This window comes from Anabrus simplex, chromosome 7, assembly GCF_040414725.1.
Source record: "Anabrus simplex isolate iqAnaSimp1 chromosome 7, ASM4041472v1, whole genome shotgun sequence".
Lineage (NCBI taxonomy): Eukaryota > Metazoa > Arthropoda > Insecta > Orthoptera > Tettigoniidae > Anabrus > Anabrus simplex.
This window is the reverse complement of record NC_090271.1, coordinates 342077483-342098742: the sequence shown is the minus strand read 5'-3', so window position 1 is coordinate 342098742 and position 21260 is coordinate 342077483. Positions and strand designations below refer to the sequence as shown.

Genomic DNA, 21260 nt, shown 5'->3' with positions numbered 1-21260 from the left:
ATTCGAAATACGGATAATTCGTAATTCGAAGTACAATATCGGCCCCATTACCGAAATTCAGACTTTTAATTCGAAACTGCCTTTCCATTTTAAAACAGTAGTACCGGTATGTTACAGAGTAATTTCAACTCAAAATATTATCCGCTCCGCGTCATAATAAAACATAATAAAACGCGCGTTCCGGAACGTGGAGGGGTAGCTTTACGCACTTACACTCACTTCGGTGGGTCTACAGTGCGCTTCATGATTGCTAAGTTGAATGAAATCGGAATTATTTTGTATTCAACCTTTTAAGGAACGCCGTAATATCACGCAACAGGCAGTGTGCGGGAAAACAGAATCCGCGAACACTGGCGATGCCGACAGTTGACGAACAAACGTGGCTCATATAATAAATTCGTAGGCACCGAACACTATTGTCATTGCCGGTGAAACTGCGTTGCTTTATTTTAATGCGAGCCCAAACGGTCTTATGGTTTTAAAGGAGAAATTGCCAGCCGGGAAATCGTACAAGGGTGAGGGATGGGGGTCATAGTAGTGCGTTGCAATGCACATGGAAGCGAGATACTTTATCCCCTCATCATAGGAAAGTTCGATAAGCTACAATGTTTTAAGGGCGTCGGTCAATTTCCATGCCAGTATTTTGTATGCAAACAGTACAGAAATCCAAAAAATAATGCATTTGCACAGGGGAACCGGCATAATTTATCCTCGTCTTTGAATTGTGCGATTTTTTTTCTTTCGTTGCGTGAGGTTATGTTTGGCAGTGATTTATCCAAGTGCATTATTTGAACATTGTAAATGCACCTTGTTGGATACATTTCGGAAATAGTTTTATTCCATGGCATTTGAAAGGTTTAAACTGTGAATCGAGGTGATTGTATGTATTAATGGGTCTTAGAACACTTTGTGACGAGGCAAATGTTTACATTTCTGAAGTACGAGAGAAGTGCCATGGCGGGAAATCGTACAAGGATAGAGTCATAGGAAAGTTCGATTTTAAGGGCATCGGGTACTTTCTGTGTAAATACAAGGCATCTAAAATGCATACAGTATAGTAATCCAATCAACAAAGCACTTACACATGGGAGCCAGCATAGATTTCTCCTCGTCTTTGAATCGTGCTTTTTCTTTCTTTCGTTGCGTGAGGTTATGTTTACCAGTGAGATATCCGAGTGCATTATTTGAATACATTCTTGGATACATTTTGGAAATAGTTCTTTTTTCACGGCATTTGAAAGGTATAAACTGTGAATCAAGGTTAACTGCATGCAGTAACGGGCCTTAGGATATTTTGTAACGCGGCAAGGGTTGGTACTTCTTAATTGCGAATTGGCGGTTAATTCGAAATCACGTAATTCGAAGTCCGATTTTTGAGTCCCAACGACTTCGAATTAACGAGGTTTTACTGTATTCAGAAGAGATTACCCCCTTGTGCCTGAAGATTCTAATCATCCTGCTTTGTATTTTGAACTGGTTGCTAACATTGAGCAAGTCAAAATATTACCTGTCAGCATCTACAATTTCAAGAAGGCCTTTTTATATGAGTTGTATGCATCGTTACAAAAATATGACTGGAATCAGTTACTATTGAGTAAAGACCCCAACAATGCAGTAAGCTATTTTTATGAAGTCCTTAATAACCTTTTCACAAAATATGTTCCTAAAAAAAAAAACAGTGAATAAGAAAAGAATGTACCCTTGTTGGTTTACATTAGATATAATTAAAATGTTGAAATTAGAGGAGATTCACAGGAAGCACATGAAGCATTCTGAATACAGTGCTCACATGTACAAACAATTAAGAAAACAGTCTAAGACACTTATTGCAAGGGCAAATAAATTGTATATATTACAGTCACAGGATAATATAAAAAAAGATCCGAAAACGTTTTGGGGTTTCATAAAAAGTAAACGAAATAATAGTTTGTTCAAACAGTGTATGACATATGGTGGAAACCATTTTGTAACTGCGCAAGGAATAGCCAACGTGTTTGCATGTTATTTTCAAACTGTTTATGCACCCCAGCCTTCTTTATATATAGCCTCCGAGTCAGTGTCAATGATTACTGCTCATAGTTTGCAGATGGGTCCTATACGCGAAGACGAGTACAAAGATGCAGTAACAAAACTTAAGGCTTCTAAATCGGCGGGAATTGATCACATACCTCCTTACATTATTAAAGGATGTGCAGAGGTGCTAATGGTTCCACTATGTACCATATATAATTTAATTTTAAAGACGCAAATATTTCCTGAAATTTGGAAAGTAAGAAAAATAACTCTGATCCTTAAATCTGGTGATAGTTCGAAAATTGAGAACTACAGAGCTATCTCAATAATATGTGCTCCAGCGAAGCTCTTTGAACAAATACTCTATGTTAGAATATTTAATCATATCAAACCATACGTATCAGAATTTCAGCATGGGTTTTATCCCAAGCGTTCTACTACGACTAATCTTATGAACTTTATTCAGGATATTTCTGATTCAATGAATGAAGGGCTTCCTATCGATGCAGTTTATACTGATTTTGCAAAAGCTTTTGATAAAATTGATCATGGTATTCTTTTGAGAAAATTATCATTATTTGGTCTATCTTCTGAGTTTCTGAAATTAATTTCTTCATATCTGTTAGACAGAAAACAGTTTGTATCTTACGCACAAAATACTTCATTCAAGTTCAAAGTTAATTCTGGAGTCCCTCAGGGCTCAAACCTTGGTCCACTGTTCTTTTTATTATTTATAAATGACTTACCGAATGTAATAAAATATTCAAAATGCTTACTCTTTGCTGACGATGTAAAGATTTATAAGCAAATTACCGGGTATGATGATGCTATGGAATTGCAAGCCAATCTGAACAACTGTTACAAATGGTGTGTTGCAAACAGGCTTTTTTTTTTTTTCGATATTAAAAAGTGTTTTGTGATCACATTTTCTCGTAATAAGAATGTGACTGTGAATAACTACAGTATAAATGGTGAGATCTTGCAGAGGTGTAATTTAGTAAATGATCTATGTGTTATGCTTGATTCAAAACTTTCATTCAACAGTCACATTCACAAAATTACAAATGATGGATTTAGACAATTAGGGTTTATTATTAGAAATACTCGGGAACTTGGCGATGAATATAATTTAAAAATGTTATTCAGTCATCTTGTTAGAATTAAACTTGAATATGCATGTGTAGTGTGGACTCCTCAGTACATGTGTACAATTAACAAAATAGAAAAAGTACAAAACAAATTTTTGCGATATTTATATTTTAAAAAGTATAACCGATCATCATATCATCAAAGAGTTTCTTATAGAACTCTATTAAATGAATTTGGTTTAATGCAGCTCAGTACACGTAGAATATTAGCTCAACAGATATTTCTTTACAAGACAGTTAATGGAATATTAGATAACCAAGAGTTTCTTAAAAGAATCAACTTCAATACAAAGAGGGTAATTCTTCATTTGAGACAAACATTTTACTGCCCCTTCTCAAGCACCTCACATCATAAAAATTCACCTGTTGTAAAAATGTGTGAAGTATATAACAGAATATCTTCAGACAGCAGACAAATAGATTTTGCTTTATCACTGCCTTTATTTTCAAAAATGTTAAAACAATATTTACATTATAATGAATAATTTATTGGAGAAAATTCAGCACTGAAATATGATGTATGTAATGCCACTATTATTTTTCAAATGTATATGTGTTCATGTATTTGCTGTTCTTATGAATATTTTTCTTTTTTCTCTGCTTATTTGTTTTATCTTCCTTAACTTTAATACTTTCTATATTTGTATGTTTTATTGAAAATGTGTTTAAATTATTCTTAATTTAGTCAAGGCTGTCTTGATTTTTTAATTGTTATATATTATTTTGTACATATAGGTACCATTTATATATTGAATATATTTTGTACCATCCATTGTAATTGGGGATATACCCTGTTATGGATGTATTAATAAATAATAATCTTGATCTCAATCCTAAGTTTTTAAAAATGTTATGTGCATTTTTGAGACGATTGTATTTGTTGAATCCTAACTTATGTTTATACTACATCGTGGCAGGAGACATTTAATGGAAGAATGTCTGAAAAAATTTGAATCTTCAATGCCAAGTTCATCTTGAACTTCCGCGTGATTTTGTTGTGTTGTATGGTTATTGGGGGATTGTGTTTTTGAGTCCTAACTCATGTTCGTACAGTTTTGATTCACCCTTCATAGACCATTTTGATGACTGACAATTTCTGACCTTGTAATTTACTATTTTATGTCTCTTTTACTCTTATTTAATCATAATGATGCAACATTTTGTGTAATGTATATGCCTGTGTGTATACGCCTGTGCCTATTTCTCACATTTTGGCTGAAGATGACGCTAAATAGCATTGAAACTAGTTCCAAGTAAAAATATGTTGTAAATAAACATTATAACATTTATTTGTATTGAAAAGGTGGACTCTTTAAGTTACCTATCTTACTCTTTGCACAGGCGGTACTTCCAAGAATCGCAGACACCATAACTTTTGGTGCAGGCTGTACACATTCTTGGAAGGCAACACTAAACTACACTATCACTCCCGGAAGTTGTGTGATCTGACATGCTCGACAGCGCTGGAATTCGTACCTTCACTGTCAGGTTACTTTTCATTGACTCGTGGGCTTTTGATGTTTTCAGTTTTACGTTAATAAGTTGGTGCAAAAACATGGCTCCGAGGAAGTTTTTAACTCTAAAAGAAAAGGTAGGCATAATAGACTATCATAAATGTGAGAAGTGTGGTGTGTGTGTAAACTGTCCGAAGTGTTCAAGATTGGAAAGACACAGACAGCTGAAATTGTGAAAAAGCAAGAGGTACGAGTGAACGAATGGCATTTAAATGGCAACAAACAGCGCATTAAACTGTTTCAAAGTGGTAGTGGAGCTCTCATTGACAAGGCAACGCTAGAGTGTTTCGCTAAAATAAGAAGTCAGAATGTCCTGGTGTCAGGACCAATGATACAAGCAAAAGCGTTAGAATTCGCGGCAGAATTAGGTATCGGGGATTTCAAAGCCTCGAACGGCTGGCTAGAAACATTCAGAAAGTGACATGGTATGAACTTCAGAGTGATTTACGGAGAATCATCCAGTGTTAATATGGAGATTGTTGAAAACTGGAAAGAAAAAATACCTTCAATCATAGACGGGTATGCTCCGGAAAATAGTTTGAATGCCGATGAAACTGGATTATTTTTCCGTGCTTTACCCGACAAAACTTTGTGTTTCAAAAGAAATCGTCGTACTGGTGGAAAAGTTGCGAAAGAACGTCTTACGGTCTTGCTGTGTGCAAGTATGAGTGGAGAACGGGAGACGCCCCTTGTGATAGGAAAAGCTGCAAAACGAAGGTGTTTTAAGAATATGGACGTTACGAAGTTTGGCAAAGAATATGGACGTTACGAAGTTTGGCATTGAATGGAAAGCGAATACGAAAGCATGGATGACTAGAGAAATAATGACAGGGTGGCTAGGACAATTGAACAGAAAAATGATATGCCAGAAGCGAAAAGTTTTATTATTCCTCAATAATGCAGTATCGCATCCGGATGCAATTAAGTTGCAAAATGTGAAGATCGTCTTTTTCCCATCAAATTTAACATCAGTTTCTCAGCTGCTTGACCAAGGTTTGATCCAGAACTTCAAGGTTATGTACAGACAGTGATGAAGCACATAGTATTCGAATTTAACGGGAATGAAGTAACCCTTCAAACACTGACAAAGGGACTGAATGTTCTCGAAGCAATTTCGTGGATAACCAATGCATGGGAAAACGTTACAGCCTCAACAATTCGTAGGCCTAACTGCTTTCTGAAACCTGGGTTTCTCGCTAGTGATGGACATCCTGAAATAGAATCGGATACCCTTACTGACAGCATGGAAACAACACAACAGTTGAGTAATGCAGCAGGTTACAGTGTACAAGTGAACACCTGTATCAACATTGATTCAGATATTCTAACAGAGTGTGAGAGTGGAGACACGAAAACGATTCTTCGGTCAATCCAAGGGAAGAAGGACAAAAATTAATGTTCTGACGAAAGCAAGAGTGAAGGTGATGCTAATGTTGACTTTGAAGAAAATATGGAAATTAATGTGCTGCCAATAACCTCGTACTCTGAGGCTCTTGGCTTTGTTAAGCGACTGAAAGAATTCTGTTATAAACAAAATGATGAAAAAGGTGTAAATTTGACCCAGGATTTAATTGCACATAGTGAAAATATCATTGCTAAACTGAAATGGACAAAACAAACAAACATTAAGGATTTTTCCAAGTAAGTAACCTTGTATCCTCATCCTGAGATAATGCAGCTCTTTTCAGGCACATGCGCCAGCCCCAGTATACTGTATACAGTTAGAGATACATTTACGAGAATTGTCAACACTTGTGTACCAACTTATGTTTTACGGTACCCTCTCGGGCGGTCACCCCTTCATAGCGGACATTTTTTTTGGTCCCAAAGGTGTCCCTTATAGAGAGGTTTTACTGTATATTACAACAGGTATGTGATAAAAATGTTCGTATATTTAAATTAGTTAACAAAGCAAGCACATATCAGATTGTCCCTCTCATGAGCCATATTTTGTATTCATTGTGTGAAGAATATTTGATAAGGATTACTGTTCATAAATGTTAACTAGCATACATTATACTGAGGTAACAATGAAGAGGCAGCTAGTTATATGAATATGCATGTTAAATGATGTTGTGGTTTCTTATTTCAGAACCAACTCTTAGTATCTTAGATGAATTGAACAATCCAGGTTTTGTTCCAAAACATTTTACATCATCAAGAACAAATCAGGCATCTGATCCACCTGTGATTGACTTGGCCAGTGAATCATTCCCTGCTTCACTGACAGAACCAGTTGGAAGTGACTCAAACAGTATATTCCATTCAAGTGTAAGTATACAAATTTAACAACTCAGAAATCAAGAATTGAACCTCGACTTTTAGTAATTTTGAGAATAGTTGGAAAGAAATCTATTTGAAGATATACATTGATACATCCCAGCTGTATTCACATGTATTATAGCTCGTAAAAAGGAAGCCATATTTCCCATATTGCTTAGTGGTATATAATTTTTACGATTATACAAATAATTTGTTAAAAATTAATAAGTAATAAAACAAGTCTATGCTACGTGTTGCCAATAAGAGCACAATGACGTTTTTTTTCTTCTCTCCTGAGTTATGACTTGTGGCATCTAAGATACCGATTTGTTATATTACTTGCAGTTTCATAACGGTCATAGGTCGATAAAGTTTGTATAGTGACGTGGAATGATGTGTACCAGAAGGTGACAAAACTGTTCATTTCCATGGCAAAAACATTTTGTTAAGTCATATTTGTCACATGACAATACACTACAAAATGTGGAAACTGCACCACCACAAAGGAATGGGTCATTTGTGTTGATATTGAAGAAATGGAACAGTGGCAGGAGGTATGTAAACGATACTGGTCTCACGTCAATCAGATTGTTCACATGACCATTCGCACCTGATCGGTCAAGGATGAACCACCTCTGATATGCTAAGGCTGGTAGAGCTTAGCTGGCTTGAACCTCACTGATGGGCTGTAACAGCAGGTATTGGCCAAAATGCATTTATGGGTATAACATGTATGCCACCAGTGGCAAAAGAAGCTGACAGACGGCAATGCGGGAGGAATTAGAACATTAGAATGTCCTAGACATTTGAGCTAAAGTAGCACCACATAATAGTCCGGCTCCATGGCTGAATGGTTAGCGTGCTGGCGTTTGGTCCAGAGCGTCCCGGGTTCGATTCCCGGCCGGGTCGGGGATTTTAACCTTAATTGGTTATTTCCAATGGCTCGGGGGCTGGGTGTGTGTGCCGTCTTCAGCATTAGAATTCATCACAGGTAGGGCCCCATTCTCATAGACGCGCAGGTCACCTATACGGTGTCAACTCGAAAGACCTGCACCCGGCCTCTTCGGAGGTCACACGGCATTAATTAATTACCACATAATACGGAACAAACAATTGGTAATCATTTGTGTACATCTGGCTTAGCTTACGTCCCATGTTCCTACTGTAAATATTCAACAGCACTTATGCATGACGCTGTCCTGCTATCCCGGACTGACAAATGGCATAGTGACATCTTCAGTAATGAATCAAGCTTTTGTCTTGACCAGAGCAATGAAGTGACCGTGCCATTAATCCGTACCTGAGAGGCAAAAGGGGATATGTCCATTTTTTGTGATTCTTAGTTACGGCCATTTTTGTGTTCGGTATAATCGACCACATCTATGGAATAAAGGTGGTTGTCCTGTTGCCATTCCCTGTGGATTTAGAGTGTGGCATAAAGGTGGTAGTCCAGAGTGCTTTTAGGACGGAAAGGGCGCATGTGGGACATCCGCCCTTTTTTTTTTTTTTTTTTTTTCCAAGTAAATTCTCCGCGGGAAGAAAGAGTCAATAAACATTGGCCTTATGCCTACATTATTATTGTGAACGTTATTATTGTTACCTCTGTTACGGCAATATAAAAGACCTGCATTATTGCATGCAAATTAGCGTGAAAACAACAACATTGAAATATTGTAAGCCACAGGAAGTTGACTTTGGTGTTTGAACGTACGCAAAATGAATAGTTTTTCAAGAGGAAATAAGATATTGCAACATGCTCTGAAGCAAGCACGTGAAGTGAGAGGTAAATATATTTATGTTTCTTACTCAAGAATTCCGTAGTAACCCACGCTTTGTTACCGACTATGTTTTGTGGGAGTTACGCCCTAATCACTAACTACGATGTATAGAATGAAGTAATACTAACTTCAACTTATTAAAATTAGATCCCATTAACGTATGCTGTATTTTTAATAATATCATAATCACCGTTATTATTACTGTTTTAGTGTTATTTATCAACATAAACTTGGCTCCTAAACTTCCACTACAAATATCGCATATTGCTAACATTTAAAAAAAAAAAAATTCTCAGGTGAAGAGACACTGGACAGCAAGCATTCACACGAGAAACCTGTGGATGAAGAGCATATGGAAGACTTGCAGGATGACTTGGACCCAAGTTACGAACCTGAAGGGAGTGAAAGTAGTGGGCTTTCTCTAGACGGTCAGTTTGATTTTTTGTACCCACGACATTATCCCAATTAGAATTAATATTATTACTGTTAGTATTAATATTGTTATCATAAAGTTTCTTTTCAATTTAGAATATCAAAATAACAGAGGCATGTGAATTACCTGCAACTAATGGAAAAGTAAAAGAAGGAGTAGTACATCGTTGAAGAAAAATAATCCGAGACCCCTCAAGTTCATAAAGAAATAGTGCTAAAAGAAGCAGGTTGATTGGGGCACCTTATAAATCAGTGAAGAGTGGGAAGGAAATACCAGCACACACACTTAAGCCTCCATGTACCGTCAAACGGGGTAATTTTGGACGGTTTTGAAGGTATTTTCATCTTAAATTGTATTGTTTATTATCTTAATAATGAGGAATATATCCAGTTAATACATTACTCTACAAGCGAAAAATATACGCCAACACAGGTTTTCCTGAGAAAACAAAAAGTAGTGTCTGAATTAACCCCGTACTTCGGGGTGATTTCGGACATAAATAGTCCTTTATTCAATTCTTCGTTCTTTTTGCTTTAGTTTTGTGATATTTAAAGTCTTCTGAGGGTGTCCAAACTGTGACTAGCTGGTTCAAATCATTGTAATGATAAATGTAATGTGTTACTGGTTGATCTTTTTTTCTGACTAGGTAAATGTAAAGTTTTCCAGTCTAAATTAAATGTTAATAGTTATAAACCGTACAGAGATCCTATTGAGAAATCTTAATAATTTTTCTTACAAACGATACAAAACTCAAAGCAAAGAAAGGTTGATACAATGAACATGTAGTTGCCACGGCCTATAACTCTAAAATACGTTTTCTTTGAAAATGAACATTCCTCTCTTCTCAACTTGGACTGGAAGTATTTTCGAAATTTGTTCTTTAGCTATTGTATCCTCAGCAGGGATGTTGGGGAACACAAACACTTTTCTGCTGTTTTTATATGGGCGCAAGTATTTGACATCCACATCCCTTGAACGAATATTTCAGGCTAGGCCAAAATACTGCCTGTATGCTCTTTGTTCCTCAACTTGTATTTATAATCTGCAAAAAGGAAAGCCTCTTCTTGCAACACCAGAACGTCATTTGTTCATTGTGTGCTTCATCGTATTCATTTTCACTGCTGCTGCCATCGCCATCTCTTGTTTCTGCACTGCTTTCATCTCGACGGAAGTCACGGCCAAAAATCGATTTCCCAGGAAGAACATTTTATTTGCGGTGGCGGCGGGAAGTAGCAGGTTGTGTTGGGCTGGAGCATGGCCGGAGGGTGACGAGCTTCCTCGAGTATTTCCTTCTTCCTCCTCCATTATTTTTTGGATGTACATTCCGCACTTTATTTTGTAGGTGGACCAAGGCATACCATAGAAATCAAATGCTTTCCTATAAGAGAACTTGCCACTTTTAATATCACGTACAGCTTTTTCTAATAATTTTGGATCGTAATTACCCCTCGAAGCAGCTTCTTTCTGCCTCTGATAATTTCTAGGCATTGTCCGAAATCACCCAGACTGTTTTCAATTTTCACTTAAATGTGTGTGAAACACTATTTTTCACTAAATCACACCAACATTCCACAGCAATCGTTTATAAACACTTCAGTCAGTTGATCTCACTAAGAACCATAGTTATAATGCATTCCTTCCGACCGCGACAATCGAAAGTATCCACTAATGACAATGCATGAACTTTAAACAATGCCAGTGCACACGGGAAATTTCCCAAAGTATGAAGTTGATTCGTAATAAAAAGCACAGGACGTGGGAAACATAACCTCAAGGTCAAACTAAAATGCGCGCGGAAGTGCAAAGCACTGGCGGCTCGTTGCTATGTGACAAAATACGGCAAATCTACCATACTGTCCGAAACCACCTCTGTGTCCGAAATCACCCCGTTTGACGGTAAGTATAGGATGAAATGTGCCAAGATATTAACTGAAGAGGAATGGAAAAAATATATTTGACGCATTTTGGAAGGAGTCTAGTTCTTGGGACCAGAAACGTCAGATAATAGGAACTTTGGTGAAGGAAGTTCCAAAAAATAGACAGAGAACTCGTAAAGAAATGGGCAGTTCTACAGAGAGGAGAAAGATGACAAAACCCTACACACTGGAAAATAAACATGAAATAATTCCTGTGTGTAAAATTGTTTTTGAATACACTGTGTGTCACTGACAAGTTTGTCTGGGTTTCTATACAAATATATATGAACGGGGTAGTTGCATGTGATCTAAGAGGAAAATCTACACCGACCAGTAAAATACCGGAGACAGTGATACAAAGTGTAAAATCTCATATTTTGAAATACCCACAATATGAGAACCATTATTCCAGACAAAGGACAGAAAGGAAGTATCTTGGGCCTCAGTACAGAGCATACATCACAGAATGGAAGGAAAATAACATCCCTGAAGAAAATGTAGCCAAAGAAGGGTTATATAGAAAGATTTTCAACAAATATTTCAATCTCTCTTTCCAGTTCCCCAACAAAGACACTTGCAACGATTGTGATTGGTTCCATAAACAATTGAAAAATGCTAAAAAATTAGGAGGAGAAGCAGAAATTTGTAAACGAATTGGAAAATCATCACACGGAAGGTAAATGGCAGGTACGGCTTTAAGAAAAAATAAAGAGGAATCACAATGGACCTTCCTACACCTTGCCTATCAAACTGTCAGTCATTATATTTGCGCAAGCTCGGGACAATCCACGACGCCGCTTCAAACGATGGGTACTGTGTGTCATGGCATGAAACAATTGCAGGGAGAGGAGGATTCAGTGTCATTTGTCAGATGAAACTCTGTGGTCCGAGAAATGTGCCGGTCAGAACAGACACATTCAAATTTGTCTAATGTACAACTGGATTCTGACACAGTTTCCAGAAGTTCAAGAGACCAACCATAAATTTCTTCTGAAAGACCACACACACATGGAAGTGGACAGCATTCATTCAACCATTGAAAGGAAAAAGTCGAGATTGCTGTACCACGCGATTGGGCTCAGTTCGTGAGAACATGCCAGGTGAAGAAGCCGCTAATAGTCCATGAAATGCAATGTGGCGATTTCAAAAATTTTATATCTTTAACTGAAAAATCTGGATCCCCTTTCACAAATCGCAAGAAATCTACTGCTGGTGAAATGTTTCTACAGCTGACAAACCTGGAATTACAAGACATCCTTCAACGACACCTGTTTTCGATATCAGAAGACATTGTAGAAATGCTCTCCTGTTACCGTACGAAGCGGTCCCAAACCCGTTAGTTCAGCAAAATACACGGACCTGCAAATGTTAACTCAGTGGATTCCACGGCAGTACTGTACATAGATAAATTGAAATTCTCTTTGCACGTTATAAATTTCATATTAGAGCCCATATTGTCAAAGTATCAACTTGTGAAAATTTAGATTTTATAATTCCACCTTTACAATACTGTAATTATCTTTATTACAAAGACTACATTAAATTACACTCGTGAAACATGTTTCGTCCTTTTATAGGACATCTTCAGTCACAAATACAAATACATAACATTAAAAATAAGGCAAGGACACATTAAAATAAGTAAATGCAAAATCTTTGTATACTGTAACGCGGCGTGATAGCGTCTTGTCAATCTTCAATGTTAAAATGGTGCGGTGTGATCATGATATGAAGCATGAAGTCCAATTAAAATCATATGTTAAAACTGTTGTTCAAAACAACGCATTGTCAATTATAAAACTCCATAAGTGGCTATGCAAATAAAATTATGTGCATGTTGTACATAAAACAGTGTTCTGGTGATGCCACATTGTAATAGATTTCTTGATTAGGAGGTGGAGTTATACTGATGCAAGTTGAACCTGATTGTGTGTTGACAATAGGGGCCAAAAAGAAAAAGAAAATATGAATGAACTGAAGAATAAAATGCCGTTGAAATGTGAACTAAGTGCCCATCCCGTCACTGACCTCCTTGCCCGTCCTACATCGACCACTCCACCTCAAGTGCTAAGGCTAACTGAGTGACGTCCTCGAAGGTCGTTGATGACTGACTGTGAGGGGAGTTTGACGTAAGGGGAGAGGCGTGAGGTGACGTATTACTCACGTGCCTTCGTGAAAAGAATTTATTTATTAACTCCTCGAAAAGTATATTAATATCCTCCGATATCTCATGAAGATTATAAATCGGGTTGCATTTTTGATCAATATTTATAAAGATGTTTTCTAAAATATTCAATAGATTTCCTTTCTTACATAAATGGAGAATTTGAAGGTCTTGTTGTATGTCCGTGAATATATGATTTGTATTTGTGACTGAAGATGTCCTATAAGAGGATGAAATATGTTTCACGAGTGTAATTTAATGTAGTCTTTGTAATAAAGACAATTACAGTGTTGTAAAGGTGGAATTATAAAATCTAAATTTTCACAAGTTGAAATTCTCTGGAGAACATTTCATTGGGAAAAAGTAATTTACAATAATTATCTTACAGAGAACTTCAGTGACTAAAAAATTTGTGAAAATTTTCTCATTGTGATTATTATTATTATAAAGTCTTGTGTGTACTATATTATGTTTTCCTTGTTCATTTACCTACAGAACAGATAAAAATTGATATTACAAACAGTTGTTTACATATTATCTTACTTTTACATCATCCAGAAATTTAATAAGGAATTAAGAAGAAAAAAGGTGTATGTCCATTTTCACGGTTTTCCCAATAAAATTTAGATTGGAATTTATTTCACATCTGCATAAATATATGATATACATAATAAATATACATAAACCATTTACAATTCTTCTGCATTTGTATAACGAGCAATTGGCATATTGTGTAGCCAGTTACTGTTTTTAGCTTATACTGTAAAATCAACAAAATGGACAAGTATTTAAGGTAGAGCCTTAGTGTTTGCCTGGTGTGAAAATTGGAAATCACTGAAAGGCAAGGTTCAAACTCACCATCTCCTGAATGCAAGCTCACAGCAGTCAACTCGCTTTGATGGCGATCATTGAATGTAGGACTGTTGCTCATGAGGAACATGAATAGCCTCCCCAAAACACAGGACGTGCAGTATTCAGCAATCTATACCCTGTACTCACTGCCTCACTCCCATCCACCATACACAGGAACACTCCTTCATGGTGTTGCAATTTCCATTTTCCCTATTTATTTGTGCCTGAAACATTTCATCTTCAGTGTGAGAAGATGGACGCATGTTTAATGGTTTGTTCTTCACCGCGTTCGCACTTGATGGTAGCCCTATCTTGTAAGGTTCTCTCCACTTCTGTCCTCAGTCTGTGGGCAGGAGAGGTATAACACTCACGGTATCCCCTGTCTGTCGTAAGAGGCGATTCAAAGGGATCCCGGGGTTTCTCAACTTGGGAGCGTGCGTTGGCGACCACGGGGCCCTTAGCTGGGTCCTGGCATTGCTTCCACTTACTTGTGTCAGGCTCGTCACTTTCATCTATCCTATCCGACCTCCCTTGGGCAACTCTAGTTCTTTTCTGACCGCTTCGCTATTAGAGCGTTCGAGGGCTAGGGAGACTTCCATTTTCGTGTCCTGTGTGGCACTTGTTTTTCTTTGCCTGATATCTTCATTCTTTGAAGTGTTGGACCCCTTCTGTTTTTTCTCTCTAATTGAGGATGGTTGTCTAGCTTGTTCTTCCTCTTAAAACAATAATCACCAACAGTCTATTCAAACAGTCCAGTACCGAGCTCGATAGCTGCAGTCGCTTAAGTGCGGCCAGTATCCAGTATTCGGGAGATAGTGGGTTCGAACCCCACTGTCGGCAGCCCTGAAGGTGGTTTTCCGTGGTTTCCTATTTTCACACCAGTTAAATGCTGGGGCTGTACCTTAATTAAGGCCACGGCCGCTTCCTTCCCAGTCCTAGCCCTTTCCTGTCCCATCGTTGCTATAAGACCTTTGTGTGTTGGTGTGATGTAAAGCCAATAGCAAAGAAAAAAAAAAAGAGTTCAGTTTTCATTGTAGCCCGATGGTAAACTTTCCACTACTCTTATCTGTCCTGAGATATTAGGGATTTTTCTTTTTCCACAACTGTACTCTTGCTGTTTCAGGTGATCCAATTAATTCCGATGATGTTGACAGGAGTCTTTGAACTTTCTCCCGCTAATCCAGTTCTCTTCTTATTTGCAGCTATTTCTCTATAAATACAAGGTGGAGAAATCGTTGCAAGCTGATATGGTCTGTCGACTGGAGTAGACTTAAAGCATCCTGTAGCTGCAAGCTTGCATTCGGGAGGGCAGCCCTGAAGATACTTTTCCGTTTTCCCACTCCTAGACTATCTGTCGGTGCATTGTAAAGCATATTGTTAAAAAACAAAGACAAGGGCCAAGTCCATGCGAGATGATGAATACCAAACTGGAACCCCAGCCTATTTATGAGCTTCTTAAATGTGAGAGTTCTGTTAAGCGTTATTCCCAAATATTTTGGATCGTAGTTGATTTGTTTTAAAACAATAATCACCACCAATACCTGAGCTTATGACGTGCTTCCTTATTTCTCAGATGAAAGGCACATCTGGGTCTTGGCAGTCATTCAAGGGAAGTAGACAGATTTTATTCCACTGAACCGGGCTGAGTAGCTCAGACGGTAGAACGCTGGCCTTCTCAGCTCAAGGTGGCAGGTTCGATCTCGGCTCAGTTCCCTGGTATTTGAAGGTGCACAGATCCGCTGGCACGTGAAAGAACTCCTGCGGGACAAAATTCCAGCACTTTGAGTCTCCAAAAACCGCAAAAGTAGCTCTTGGGACGTAAAAAAATATTATCACCACTGTTTCAAGCTCTGTGCTTTGTGTGGCCTAGGCAAGGTTGTCATCATTTGTATAGACGTTGAAAAAGATTGGAGCCAAAACACTTGATAGGGGTAGACCATTTCTCTGCATCCTCCTATGACTCTGGAGAAGAGTGGCAATGAAGTTGATGGTTGTCAGTACATTACCTGTGATCTTGCAAGTTTCAAATCCATCAGCAGTTGCCTATTGCAGCTCTTCCCAGGACGAAACCCAGCTCGCTGTGGGTCATAGGTAGGATGCATTTCAGAATCAGTCTTTTCAGCACATTTTAGAGGTGGTGTGAAGGCACAGTAGATCTGAAATCATTTGGATTGCTCCCATCTCTTCCAGGTTTCCTTAGTACCGGTATGTAACTTAATGACGTCTTTATTGCGACTATCCCTTTTCTTTCACCTTCATTCCGATACATCATGATAGGTGGAGTCATGACAATTCTTTTGTGAAGTTTGGCAAATGACTTGGCAATACAACATTTGCACACAACTAACTCCATCATAATTTTCTTTTCCCGGGCCATCCATTCGTCTTTGTGAACAGTTCCCTATCTGTTTCAAGTCCTTATTTTTGCTTGTGAGGCAACAGTATTATGCTGTGCACAGCACTACTGGTTGTATCATTGTATAAATGTTCAGTTTTGATTTTCTTGATAGCAATGCCTGCGTAGTGCATAATAAAATATTTTCTAAACATGATACTGTATAGGCTTTTGGGCTTATGCCGTGTCAAGAAAATAATGTGAAATTCTTTACGTTTTGCAGAGAACTGTGCTCTGTGTCATCAGAAGAAAATCCCGACTGACCACAAGAAAGGCTTCTTAAACAATGACTTTTTAAATTTAGACGTTATAATAGAAGTGGAAATGGTGCGTTCATTCTCCACCAGATGGCTCCCCAGACGTGGCACAGCCCTAGCGTTCGAAGTGGAAGCTCACCGAACCATCAGAATGAGTTTAAGAGGTTCACATAACACATGTACGTAGCCTATGACATTGACGCAAGCCTGGAAGAAAACATCTGGCGATGAAGAACGTACAAATTTCGAAAACACAGATATGAAATAACCATAGTGAAGGGACAGGGAAGGGAACTACCTACGTAAATTCTTAATGGCTGGCAACTGGGTATTACTTAATTGATAGCCAGTTCGAGGCTTGTGTCAATGTCATACACCTGACAATCTCATATGTTACGTACACACGTTATGTGAACCTCTTAGACTGATTCTGATCATTAGGTCAGCTTTTGCTTTGAACACTAGCACTGTGCCACATCCGGGGAGCCATCTGATGGCCATTTCTGCTTCTATTATAATGTCTAAATTTTAAAAGTAATTGTTTAAGAAGCCTTTCTTGTGGACAGTCGAGATTTTCTTCTGATGACGCAGAGCACAGTTCTCTGCGAAACGTAAAGAGTTTCACATTATTTTCTTGACACGGCATAAGCCCAAAAACCTATACAGTATCATATCTATAAGTACGGCCCGTGGAAGCATCAATGGCAACATATTTTCTGCCTGTACATCTTGTTTTCATCAGTTATTAATGATCCAAGGTATTTAAAATTGGTGTCTGTTTATCTCTCTTCTTCACTTGGGGTTTTTGCGTAACACAGTATTGTATGTTTCCCTACTTTATTTCCAGATGTACTTTCCTCCTCTAGTTGTCTAAATCCTTTATAAGGGTACGTTTATGCTGCAGCCTCGCTGCTCGATGTTAGGTGATGATGAAACAAACCAATGGATCTCAATCGGTGCTTTTACCCTGGAACCCGGCTCATAGCTGTGTTGATGGCTGCTATCCTCGCCACATCCATGGTCTCAAACACGTTTGATTTTCGAGCCTGGCTCATCGCCGGCTATCCAGTAACTCGGACTGTGATTGGTTATTTCAAGGTCACCCTCTCTTCCCCTCTTCGCACTCTATACACACGTTCAGTGATCACTTGCTCACTTGCTATCTGAACCTGTCTTTGAACGCAATGCGATTTGGAACCAGCGGCATAACCAAGAGGTTCATATGGGACAAAAGGAGTGACGAGATGACGAGCGGCCAGTAGACCTTTTTCTACGTTTTATGAGGGAGAGTGGCTTGTCGCCATAAGACCTATCTGTGTCGGTGCGACGTAAAACAAATAGCAAAAAAAAAACCTGTTTTTTTCTATTGACTATGTGTTTATCTTTATGTATTTTTAATTTGAATTAAATATATTATTTTACTTTTATGTCAGTGCCTTATTCAGTTTTATTACGTTATACTCTTTTTAATTTTAGAGGAAAATAAGGCATTGCGAATTAGATCCACAACTTATTTTAAATTCATAATAATTTTCCTCATCATTATCATTTTTCTAATCCTAGTCAGTGGGTTAATTATAATTTTTAATCCATTTCATCTCATCTCGTACCATCAGGGGCCGATGACTTAGCCCACTTTAAACAACAAGCAGGATCATCATCAAACTATGGAATGACATGGCGAAAGAATGTGGAACGATTACGTCAACTTTGTTCTTTTATTCTCGCCATTTAGGGGACCTCTATCATTACAAGCAGGTGATTTATATGAAGTACCTCGTTTTTCATGGAAAGTTCGACAGTTATTTTTTCAAACCGTAAACACATTTTGTTAGGGAGACCTAAAAGTCAAAATGAGATACTCCATAATCCCTTATTTTATATTATTCTAAAGTACACTATTAAATTACGAAATGAAGCATTTGTAGCTTCATTCTTCAATCAACTCCCGCAGTAGAAATGCACTGAAAAATCCAGGTGAAGCATTTTAAACTTTTTATTTCACATTCAGTACACCAAATTATTGTAAGATACACTCGCCAACAGAACTGCGACTCACTCTTTAAAAAAATTTCTGAATTTATTCCGCACTTCAAAAGCTTCAGCTGGAGCTGTGTTGTTTCTCCTCGGCGGGGTAGCTGTTGGAAGTACGTCTTCGTAGTCTAAGTGTTCATACCCTCTATATCTATAATCAAATTATGCAAAATACAAACCGCGTTAACTAGCAGTTCCTCTGTTTTGAATTTTCGACTACAGCTGAGAGCTGCTAGCAGTGTGCGCACGCGGCTGCTGCAGAGTAAAGGCTCCACGGCAAGCAGCGAGATGTTAGGGCGAGCATCCACGTCACAGCAGCGAAGCTGCAGCATAAACGTACCCTAAAACACCTGGGTCCTCATCAGCATATGTTAGATAGTTTAGCATTTTGTTCAACATTGTTTCATTTACTTTAAGACGGAAGAGGAAATTAAGGAAGAATTGGAGGTCATATGAGAAAGATTTTTCTATGCTCCTCCGCCAGCATGAGAGCTCTAGAAGACTGTAGAGGTAGAGTTGGCTAAGAAACTGAATATATTGCTGATAGAAGACACTGTCATGCACAGTCCAGGTAGAGGAGTTGTGTGCCTGTGCAGAGTTTTTCATCCCCAAATACAAGACGGTAAATTCTGATGCTGGGTGAAAGTAATTGAAAATGGTGACCACTACGTTAGATGGTAATAAATAATGTACTATTTTCAGGGAAACATTTCTCGGCCAATGTATGTTTCTTCATATTCTTGTGTTTATTCCTATTTCAGCTAATGATGGATTCAGGTCAGAAGTTGGAAAAATGGATCAAAAAGCTGTTCCACTTGCGTCAGAAAGCGATCAATGGGGAACCTATTGCTTGACGGGATACGCCGTGAAGCAATAAGGAGTGAAGAATATTCCAGTTCATTTGTGTAATGTGATACTGACAGACCAGCCATCAAGCTAGTACAGTTTCTTGTGTGATTTTGTTACCATCCAGTAATATCCGTTATCAGCTTGTGATACATGTAATGCTTTGTGTATTATACTGTTATAATTGCAGATGTGTGTTTAATCTGCTATTTCAAATACATGATACAACTTTATAATAGTATGCATCCTTCTCAGCGAACATACTGGTGACTGAGAAGCACATCATTATTATAGTAGCTGCTTGCCTTGACCCTATTTCCTATGACCTTCACAAAGTTGAGCAAAGTGATCCAGTTGTTGTTACTTAGAGCAAATGATTGTATTCTTCCCTGCAGCTAGTCTTAATGAGACTTGGTGCAGTATTTCAGATACATATCAGCAGGGTTAAAACAGCTGCGACCTTTTACACTTCCGTTTTTGTACTATAAATCGCTCTTTATTAGACCTACTTGCTACCTGTGAACTGGAAGCTGCAATACTGTCCAGTGGACTACAAACATTAGAAATGAAGCTCCTTAGATTGAGTATACGGAAGAGTAGAAGGAGCAAAATGGGAAGAAATCAGTCCACCTCCGACTAGCGCTACAACTGTGTGTGTGCTTGGTATTCTAAAAGAATCGTGACTGAAGTGGTCTGGCAACATTATCAGGTTGGAAAATGCACTACTTTTGAAAGAAAGGTTACTGGGGAAAGATGGCTGGATGAAGCAGATAGAAAAAGACATAACCAAGAGGAGGTGATACTGGAGAGAAGTGGTGACGTACGTACCCTGCTGGCATGGAGGTTGGTCTTCCAGACAAAGTAACTCTTATCTATCAGTCCGAGGGTAACTGTAACAAGTTGTCCACTCATACGGAAAACAGGGAAAAACCTGGAAATGTTGCACTTTAAATAAGAGTGTCACACCAGCACCAGGTGTACACTGTTGAGGCAAGAGTGGAGAGGAGATGGGAGATATAACCAATAGCACCATAGAATACAAGTGATTACAGAACACTTCCTCTCTACAGAACGGCCATGTGGAAGAAGTGTCGGAGAAAACCAAACCAGGACAAATAGGATTTGTTACCCTCAGGACCCGTATTCTACTAAATCCACGTAAATAACAAAAAGACTTCCTTAAATTATGAAAGGAAAAGTGAATGCAAAAGGCAAACTATAAATTAATTTAAAACATGCAATTTAAATAAGAATTCAGTAGTCAACCAGCAGATGCCAACGCAAAATATTACATATTAATCAGTTAAATCTCTGCATTACAGCTTGAAATCAATTCCAGTTTCCCTCATATTAAATACATTTTTGAGGAATCATGACTTGGTTAGGGAGGTTTGTAGTCCAAAACACTAAATGCTATGAAGCTTCAATCATTTAACCCCTTTCCTTACTATATACAGTAAACATGTGCTCTGAACTTTCGATCTACCATTTAAATTCTGGTGCAAATGACATTCATACATGGTTGTATTTAAGTATTAAAATCTCCGCAACTATTTGTTCCAATAATGTGAAACCGGTAAGTTACACAAACACTCAGAATTAAACAGTAGCACTTTACAAAGAACTAAAACTTCAGTTGCTGTTCTCC

The 21260-nt window shown here is 38.1% G+C and overlaps 1 protein-coding gene across 3 annotated transcripts in view; it reads left to right on the top strand.

The window, feature by feature from the left end:
* Positions 1-19854, top strand: part of LOC136877636 (serine/Arginine-related protein 53) — a 66814-nt gene extending 46960 nt beyond the window's left edge. For all 3 annotated transcript variants that reach the window (XM_067151827.2, XM_067151829.2, XM_067151828.1), the window contains exons 5-6: positions 6768-6946; positions 19528-19854. In XM_067151827.2, the coding sequence (XP_067007928.1) occupies positions 6768-6946; positions 19528-19620 (272 nt within the window). In that variant the 3' untranslated portion in view covers positions 19621-19854. The remainder of the gene's footprint in view (positions 1-6767; positions 6947-19527) is intronic.
* Positions 19855-21260: the final 1406 nt, after the last annotated feature.